The 10,440-nt window shown below is 35.5% G+C and overlaps 1 protein-coding gene across 1 annotated transcript in view; it reads left to right on the top strand.

Moving 5' to 3' along the window:
• LOC106473217 overlaps positions 1-9,161 on the top strand; it is a 25,513-nt gene extending 16,352 nt beyond the window's left edge. The window contains exon 5 of the mRNA XM_013933901.2: positions 8,660-9,161. Within this exon, the coding sequence (XP_013789355.1) occupies positions 8,660-9,060 (401 nt within the window). The 3' untranslated portion in view covers positions 9,061-9,161. The remainder of the gene's footprint in view (positions 1-8,659) is intronic.
• Positions 9,162-10,440: the final 1,279 nt, after the last annotated feature.

Genomic DNA, 10,440 nt, shown 5'->3' on the forward strand with positions numbered 1-10,440 from the left:
TCCGTTCTTAGTTAAAACTAGTTTATTCTTTCTCAATACAACTTTGCAATACACTTAATTTCCACATTCACTTTAACTTAAACACACGCTATAATTCACAACGATTCACGCACTTTACTTACGGTCACTATAGCTCGCTCACTCAATTATCTGTCTCTATATCGGTCTATCTGCAATTATATCTCCAGTTGCCAGGAACAGTCATGATCCTTCTAGAAACTCATGACGTGTTGCCAGCGTCACGTGATTTCCGCTGTCGTAACACTGCCTTTTCCTTAGAATTGTTCATCCCGAACAACAGCCACGTACATTAAACCAATAGATAATTAACAATAATCTGATTAAATGTACAGAATTTACAAACACAAAATTAAAATTCAACAAAGTCTCTTAATTTTACGGGACGTATCTTCTTCCGTACTGCTTTCTGTCTCATTGGCTTCTGCTTCACGTGGGGGTTCATCTGCTTTATCAGGAAATGTGGTAGTACCTGATGATGACAAAACCTTGTCTAGTATCTATCAGTTAACATATAAAACTGTGTCTTTAAGAACTAGTATTTATCAGTTAACATGTAAAACTGTGTCTTAAAGAACTGGTATTTATAAGTTAACATGTAAAACAGTGTTTTTAAGAACTGGTATTTATCAGTTAACATGTAAAACAGTGTCTTTAAGAACTAGTAATTATCATTTAACATGTAAAACTGTGTCTTTAAGAACTCGTATTTATCAGTTAACTTGTAAAATAGTGTCTTTAAGAACTAGTATTTATCAGTTAACTTGTAAAACAGTGTCTTTAAGAACTAGTATTTATCAGTTAATTTGTAAAACATTTTGAAAATAATACCAACTCAAAAGACTCTTTTTATATAGTTTGATTGTGTTACTTCTGTTCTTTCAAAAAGGTTATATTTTGTGATAATCAGTTTTTCATCAAGACTGCTTCACTAAAGGCCATAAGTGTTCCTTATGCACAGTAATTGACACGAGGCTCTGGGAATCCACAGAAACTGTTTACAGTCCAAATCATCAGGGCCTACTATCATGGGGAGTCAAATGACACATTCCTGATTTGATATTACAGAGATTTTTTTTGGTGTTTTCTATTTCACACTCCGTATTATTGTGTCAGTGTTAGTTAATTATCAATATTTCATAACCAAGTGTACGTAAAGAGGTGGGTACCAGTTTGTTTCCTGGTTAAATGAAATTGAGTTAGAAATATTTTAGCTTCAGTCATTTAGACCAGTGGCCATGTATCACCCAAAATGAATGAGAAACTGTTAATAAAGGATCTCACTAAAAGAAATATGGAACTTGATTCCTTGAACCACATTCTTTTTCATACTGTTGTCTCATTTAGTTGCAGTCTTTATTATCGCATCAGTTAGGTTTGTATAAGGTAAATTTAACTGAAAAGAATGTTATGAAGTGTCTTATTATAATGCTTAATGAGATACATGGTGCCAAAAGGGGGTTCCTGCAGTAAAAAGTATTTTAAGTAAATAGAAAAAAACTATCTTAGATGATGTAAAAGAAAAAAATCTAAGTAATAACATCTATGTACACCAATTTCTATAGAAAATTTAGATTAACTTTTGGTAAAAGAGTTTGAAATGGTCAATCTGCTGGAAAGCTTTTTTGTTGGAGAAGAAGTTTATCAGGATTTTGTGTCTTATGTCTTGCTTGGTTAGCTGGTGTTTGTAAACAAGACTTGTGATTGGCTAGTTTTTCTTTCATTCTGTGCTGTGATCTCTTTGAGCAATAGTGAAAGAGTTGGACTTAATCTGTCTTAGAGTGTTTTGTGTTGCCTTTGTTCAGAGTATCTTCCTGTTTCTCCTATTTAAGACATTCCACAGGGAACACTTGTTACAATACTTAAATTAGAGACCATTCACTGATCACTCTGGTTTTTAAGTTCAAAACATGCTGGGTTACAAACTTAATTTAATATTCAGCTGAAATCACTGCCATAAACTGATAACAAATGTTTTCTTCAAGTTTTTGGAGATATTTGTGTCCACACTCAGCTGAAATCACTGTCATAAACTGATGACAACTGGTTTCTTCAAGCTTTTGTCCATATTTGTAGCCACCCCAAACTGAAATCACTGCCATAAACTGATAACAAATGGTTTTTTCAAGCTTTTGAAAATATTTGTGGCCACCCTCAGGTGAAATCACTGCCATAAACTGATGACAAATGGTTTCTTCAAGCTTTTGAAAATATGTGTGGCCACCCTCAACTGAAATCACTGCCATAAACTGATAAAAAATGGTTTCTTCAAGCTTTTGTAGATATATGTGGCCACCCTCAGCTGAAATCACTGCCATAAACTGATGACAAATGGTTTCTTCAAGCTTTTGGAGATATATGTGGCCACCCTCAACTGAAATCACTGCTATAAACTGATGACAAATGGTTTCTTCAAGGTTTTTGAGATACTTGTGGCCACCCTAAACTGAAATTACTGCCACAAACTGATGACAAATGGTTTCTTCAAGGTTTTTGAGATACTTGTGGCCACCCTAAACTGAAATTACTGCCACAAACTGACGAAAAATGGTTTCTTCAAGCTTTTGTAGATATTTGTGGCCAGCCTCAGCTAAAATCACTGCCACAAACTGATGACAGATGGTTTCTTCAAGCTTTTGGAGATACTTGTGGCCACCCTCAACTGAAATCACTGCCATAAACTTATAACAAATGGTTTCTTCAAGCATTTAGAGATACTCAGTGGGAATTGAATTCAAGGCATCTTGAAGTACTGTCCAGAATTCCTTCTTTGACTTAGACTGTCTTTGCTCTTTTACTTGATCAGGATTGTCCCCCCCACACTTAACTCTATTGAGGTCTAAGCCTTTCTGTAAGATACTGTTTTACTGCATTGACCATATGTTTGGATCCTTAATATATTGAGAAACAGAATTTCTGCATAGTGAATGAGTACTTGAATATGTTGGGCAAATTTCAGAACACTATGAATATGGTAGAGATCAACAGCTCTAACTGTGATTAAATAGACCCATACTTAGACACCACCTCCATCATGCTTAAAGTTTAATCACTCACTATTCCTGGGATTAACAGACTGTGTGTGTGTTTAAAATCTCAAACTTTGACCAAAGTACTCTTCTCCACATACAGGTTGATCAATCTTGGCTATTTGCAAACTTAAGTCTCTTCTGCTTGTTTCTGTTTTATTTCAGCCTTTCTTGATGTCATTTGCATCATGCTGTAGAAGGGTCAACTTTAACACCAGTGGTTTCTTGAAGTTCTACAGCAAGGAAGCTGGTAGATTTGCATCTGTCTCTGAGCAAAGTAAATCTAACATACTTAACATCTAATATGAAAATCTTGGGTGATCTTCTAGGCCTACTCTTGTCAACTGTGGTAGCAGTTGTGTCTTTTGACAACTCCAGTTTTTGATACTTTAGTCTTTTCAGAAATGTTCTTAAAAAATTATTGTCTTGTCATACTTCGTCAGAAACAGTGCATTTTGCAACCATATTTTTACTTGAAAATAAAACAGTTAAGTTAGAGCCACAGAATAAAGAAGGGTTGATCTACTTTTTAAAAATTACTCTAACAATCAATCAAATATCATTTTTAATACTTTTATAATAGAAAAATCAATAAAAGTGTGGAATGCTAGTTGATGTTAGTATAATAGCCACAGCATTACAACATCTACATACCCCAGATTTTAGAAAATTAATGATTGTCACATGTGATATTCTTACATCTCATTTTTTATAATTAATTTAAACCAAACACATGATTTGGAAGGTATTTAAATAAATAAGAGTTTTCTGTTGACATTTTGACTTATTTCATCTTGACAGCTATTGACCAGAAGACTGAATGGTAACCCCTAACCTACAGTAAGGTATGGGGTAGATCAAGTGGGGCCGTATCTCAGGCAAGGTTGTTGGGGATTTACATAAAATTAAAGATACTCTGACTACCAAGACATAGGCAGGTTCTGATACTCTGTGCTATTTTTTCAGAAGTAATATCATTAGGTAAGATTTTATCTTTCAATATGACATTGACCCCAAGTATACAGTTAATGTAGTGAAAACCTATTTGGAAGGTAAAGAGGCTGATTGAACACTCGTAAATAACTTGTAGCCTTCACTATGTCTGGATGTGAAGAACATCGAGGCCATGTGGAGCTAAATGGCAAGCAAACAACTTGGACAGATTGTGGGAAGTGTTACAGGATACTTGGAACGACATTCCACAGTCTTTCATTAATAAACTGAATGGAAGAATAAAAACTTGAACAGATTGTGGGAAGTTTTACAGGATACTTGGAACAACATTCCACAGTCTTTAATTGATATGATGTACGGGAGAATGAAAGCACAGTGTCAAGCTAAGAACTCACAATACCAAATTTTTATGTTCTAACCAATGTATTTATTTGTCTTTTTTTATTTATTTTCTGTCATAATGCATTATGCTTGTGTTTACATTATATACCCACTTTGTTTTCTAATACTGCATTTGCACCAGTGTATGTAACCATTGGTGGTTTGGCCTGGAGGTTGTTAATGTTTGAAATAGAATTTAACTGAAACTTCTGGAAGGAGGGAAGCACAACAGGCTTCCAAACCACAGACCTAGAGAAATCCAGAAAATTGTAGAGAAATGAATAAGGAAATCTTTCAAGATTTTAAATCCATTTTACACATTTTTAAATATATTAACTTGTTTACATCTTACAACGTATGTTTACAGCAATTCTGTATACTATGAGAATGTAAGAATAATTGGTCCACTCCTTACTAGACATGCTGATATTGATAGCATGGGAGTGTTTGGGTATTGAGGGAATTCTTACTAGACATGCTAATATTGGTAGCATGGGAGTGTTTGGGTATTGAGGGAATCCTTACTAGACGTGCTAATATTGGTAGCATGGGAGTGTTTGGGTATTGAGGGAATCCTTACTAGACATGCTGATATTGGTAGCATGGGAGTGTTTGGGTATTGAGGGAATCCTTACAAGATGGGTTGATATCATTGCTACAATGAGAAAGTTTATATATCTGTAAAAATAACTGGGACACATCTTAGAAGACGTGTTGATATCATGATAATGTTTAGATATTCATAAGAAAGATCGAAGCACTTCTTACAAGACATGTTGATATTGTTCCCACCATGATAATGTTTGGATATCTATCTGTAAGCATGACTGAGGCAGTTCTTAGAAGACGTGTTGATATCATTACTACCATGAGAATGTTTGGATATCTATAAGTGTAAGTGAGGCACTACTTACAAGATGTGTTGATACAATTGCTACCATGAGATTACTCAGGCATACCTAAGAAAGATTGAAGCACCCTTTACCAGACATGTTTATGTCATTGCTACCATGAAGCTGCTCACGTATATTTAGAAGGACTGAGGCACTCCTTACAATATGTGTTGATATCTTTGTTATCAGGAGAATGTTTGGATATCTGTAAGAACCATTGGGGAAAAATCAGCATCAATCTTTCACATAAACGTTTTCTTCTAGCACGTATTGGGGGGGGGGGGGTAAAACTTGGGTGCTGTGACAAATTCAAAAACTTGCAAAATCCCAGAACCATTTATTATTTGCAAGATTTTCTGTGTAGTTTTTAGTAAATAGTTGTTTTCACCAAGCATTAGTTGTGAGCACGTGATATCCGGTTTACGTGTGTAGTATATTCAGGTGAAACCGATCTTATTTGGAGGGACAAGATAGCTCCACAGAATAACAGGAGATTCAACAGGATAGTTATTACATAATTTTTCTCAAACAGGCCGAGTTTGTGAGAAGCAAATGAAGAGACTGGACATAATTATAATTATATTTAGTAACAGAAACACTGTTTGTGTACTGGTTTAGAATGCTGGACTGGATCATAAGCTGTTTTCTCTACAACTGTTTTAAACTCATGTTACATAATTCAAAAATAACATCAGATTTACCCAGATTAACTAGTCATTGAAGGATAATGTGAAACAATGCAGCCGAATCTGCCTAGAGGCAGGCCAGGTGTTACCTCAAAATAATGACAAATTATTAACTATAAGAAATTATTTACAAGTCAACTGGATTCAGATTTATAGTAAATCAATAAAGATAAATGCAGAGGTACCCATATATTTGCAAAACTGTCTTTGAAACTCAATGCTTATTCTTCCAATTGGGGAGGTGGCATTGAATGTCGATCTTCTTCCTGGTCGTACATCGACTAGTCTTCAGTCCATTTGATGACCATCTCTTGGCAGTACTGCTTTAGTAGCTGGATCTTCTGCACTGTCAGGACGACGATGATGGTGCATGGGGTAATTGGCAGGTTAATCCCTGACTTTTTTAAGGTTGTTCATGGGTTTGTGGTCATTGCTTGGTTGTCTGTCAAAGTAGAGGCTCCTTAATTGACCCAGGAGGTCCTCACTGTTGACAATGGTAGAAATGCGAATGGAGATAAGGTTTTGACATCTAACTTCGTTCTAATACTCGTGATATTTCTACAAGTAATAGAAGGGGCTGTCAGAGCTTCCACCACCATCATTAATGGTGCTAGTCAAGTGTCTAGGCACCCCTTCAGCTGACCTTAGCTCTGGGAAAGTTGTTTTAGGCTTTGGGATGTCGTAGTCCTGCCAGATATGAGTGAATGTGTGGTATTGTCTCCAGCTGTATCAGTCCTGTCAGATGTTTGGTGTTGTCTCTGGATGTAGCAGTCCTGCAAGACGTGAGTGAATGTCTGGTGTTACCTCCAAGTTTAGTAGTCTTTCCTGACGTGAGTGAATGTTCGGTATTGTCTTAAGATATAGTAGTCCTGCCAGATATAAGTGCATGTCTGGTGTTGTCTCTAGATGTAGTAGTCCTGCTAGATAAGAGTGAATGTTGCCTCATGATGTTGTAATCTTGCCAGATGCGAGTGAATGTCTGGTGTCATCTCTGGATGTAGCAATTCTGCCAGATGTAAGTGCATGTCTGGTGTCATCTCCTGATGTAGTAGCCTTGACAGACATGAATGAATGTCTGATGTCGTCTCCAAGTGGTGATGAAACGTTATCTGATGGGACATCTCAGAAGAAGCTTCTGATTGTCTGGATGCTATCCTCAACTCCTGCTTCACTGGTTGTGCTGAAGTTGGCTGGCTTGGCTTAACTAACATGGTATTTTTGTGGCAGTTTCTCTGAGGTCGAAGTCAATTCGTTTTGTGAGGGCTTGGATTTTGTGGCTAGATCATTGACTTACTATGGCTAACTCTTCCCAGGATACTTCAAAGCTAACTAGGTCCCTTATATCTGATGCTTCGGCCAACAGCGCATTTTAATCCGTGGGCTCTACTGGATTAAAAGACAAGCCAGCAATAAAAGTCTTTGGGTCAGTAGTAAAATCAACTCCTCACCAAGTAGAAAATCCTGAGCATGCTGGTGGTCTTCAAAACTTGTTAAATTAGTGTAATAGTTATGATAACCCACTTATATTCTTTTTATGGGCATTGAGTATCGTTATCAATTCTCTAAACGTTTAACATTTGAAATGCCCCACTGTTTGGCAGCTTGCAAGTATAATATACTGTGAATCCCGCTTGGCCCGAGTTTTATACTTATATCTCGGATTATTGAATTTTAGTACACACACTAATGGTTGTAAAAAGGCTTTTCTTATTACTACCCAAGATTCAAACTTGCATTAGAGGATACGTGTGATTGTAGAGACACTGGTGGTTGTAAACCTACCATTGTTATGACTACCTGTGTTAGAGAGTAAGTATGGTTGTACACCTGCCTTTTTTATCGGTAACTGAGATTCGTGTTTTCGTCAAGATAAAGTATTTGCATGTTTAAATCAATTCTAAAAGCACAATTATTATTCAAAATGTTTCAGTTTGTAATTATAAGCACTGGAAATAGTGGTTGAAGTGACAGGCTGTGTATCGAAAGGTACAACTTTGAGCTATGGGATCATTATAAGTAACAGTAAGTTCAACTAGGTCATTAAGAGCATTTGAATAGGAAGCTGACTACTCGATCTTATTCTGGGAAGTTGAGTCGGTAGTTAAAGTGGAACAGTATGCAATAACATGCATACCAGTAAGGTACAAAATGGTGGTATGACATACCAGGAACAATAAAACAGTTATACCAGTAAGGTAAAACAATATATGACATACGAGGAACAATAAAAAAGTTATACCAATAAGGTAAAACAGGGTATGACATACCAGGAACAATAAAACAGTTATACTGCTACAAACAGAAGTTTGTTTGTTTTGAATTTAAGCACAAAGCTACACAATGGGCTATCTGTTCTCTGCCCACCACGGGTATCGAAACCCAGTTTCTAGCGTTGTAAGTCCGTAGACATGCCGCTAGTACCACGAGGGGGCCAAAACAGAATTATTTTGTTTCACAAGAAAATACGTTTATATTTAGTGTCTATGACGTATTCGATGACGAGGAACCCACTTTGAGACAAATAATGGCTGGAGACGGCTTGAATGGGTAATGAAGAAAAACTTTAATATAACAGCAAATGTACAACGTTTAAGTTCTTATTTTGATGAGTTAACTTAACCTAAACGTAATTGGATGGTGAAATCCTGATTAAATGCAGAAGTTATTATTTATAACAAGAAATTTTAATTTTTGTTAGATTCAGAAGGAAAATGGACTCCCCACAAGGTGGAGCTTACCCTGTGGACCCACTACTTGGCACGGGAGCTGAAGCCTTCTTTGTTGGAAGGAATGCCCAAAGAAGTAGTAGATGATAACTCTGCCACCCCAAATGGTAAATCCAATAGCCACCAGGATAATGAACCAGTTGATGACCAAACATCAGCTGTTATCGACAAAGAACAGGATAACAATTCTGAGGAACCCGGTGAGGAGAGCCGTGATTCCAAGATCTCATCTACTAACACTTTTGGTACTGGTCCAGAAAAATCAGAGGATTCAAACCTTGACAATTCTACTTTTAGTGATGGAGTTGAAGAAAACACCAAAAACACTTGTCCACCTGAAGAACCAGCTGTCAAAAAAGTGCGGGTCCAATAGTAGTTAATCTGTTTATACACCTGACTTTCCTGTAATCAGTTGTAGCAATTTACTTGAATTATCACATTGGTGGAAGATTCATATAAAAAGGAGCAAAATAATTACCCTCTATATTTTTCTATCCTTCATTTTAGTCAGTACCCCCTGACCATTGTTTCTGGGGGACAAGAGTAAGCTCGTAAAGAAATACAAGTATCAGAAGGATTTGATTTTATCTTAGGCATCAGGGTTTTGAAAAGTACTGCAAGTGTTTCAGTTTATTCTTAGGTAATACTCTGTCTTAAAGAACTGGTATTTATCAGTTAACATGTAAAACTATGTCTAAAGAACTAGTATTTATCAGTTAACGTGTAAAACTGTGTCTTAAAGAACTAGTATTTATTAGTTAACGTGTAAAACTGTGTCTTAAAGAACCACTTAATAGCCTACATTACTCCATGAATAGAAAATCACGAAAAGGAAGTTGAAAATATGAATAGAAAATGTGTTTGAAACTTGTGTTGAACAAAAACCCTGTTAACAACTTTATAAAGTCAACATGATTTTCATATGGTAAACACAAACTATATGTGGCACAAAACAAAGATAAAACTTACAGCTTAGTAGAGCATATACTTTATGGGAAAGTTTTATGAGAACATAGATAAAAATAAAAAAGCAGTAATTAACATCTGCAATAAAGTTAAGCATTTTGAATTGATACTTAAAAATTATATTGTATAGAAATAAGATATTTGCAGAAGCTACATAATCTGTAGAAAGTTCATCTGAATTTCAAACTGTTTCATTTCTCTTTGCAGTGGAATAAAATAAACCACACAACAAGTGCATTGTGTGATAGAGCTAATTCAGTTGCAAGGCTGTTATTACAGGTTACTTTGAACTTCTAAAGCTTTTAAATCCTATTTCTGGGAGTAGGGGGATAAAACTGAACAAATCTATTTGTATTATAAACAAGATTGTAATTATTATGAAGTTATGATTAAAACAAGCTACTTTTTTAGATAAAAACTCAGAATAATTAATTATACATACTGTTCTTATAAAAATGATAATGCATTGTTACACCATTTAGGTATCCTTGCTACAAATCAAATTGGGCTGTATGAAGTAAGACTGTATTTACATTTGAATTATGATGTTGAAGTGTAATAGAAAAAACTATCATTTTACACTTGGCTGTATGAAGTTAGACTGTGTTTACACTTGAATTATGATGTTGAAGTGTAATAGAAAAACTATCATTTTGCACTGGACTGTATGAAGTTAGACTGTGTTTACATTTGAATTATGATGTTGAAGTGTAATAGAAAAACTATCATTTTACACTTGGCTGTATGAAGTTATACTGTATTTACATTAGGGTGCAAAATGATAGTT

Source organism: Limulus polyphemus, unplaced genomic scaffold, assembly GCF_000517525.1.
Source record: "Limulus polyphemus unplaced genomic scaffold, Limulus_polyphemus-2.1.2 Scaffold5981, whole genome shotgun sequence".
In the NCBI taxonomy this organism is placed as follows: Eukaryota; Metazoa; Arthropoda; class Merostomata; order Xiphosura; family Limulidae; genus Limulus; species Limulus polyphemus.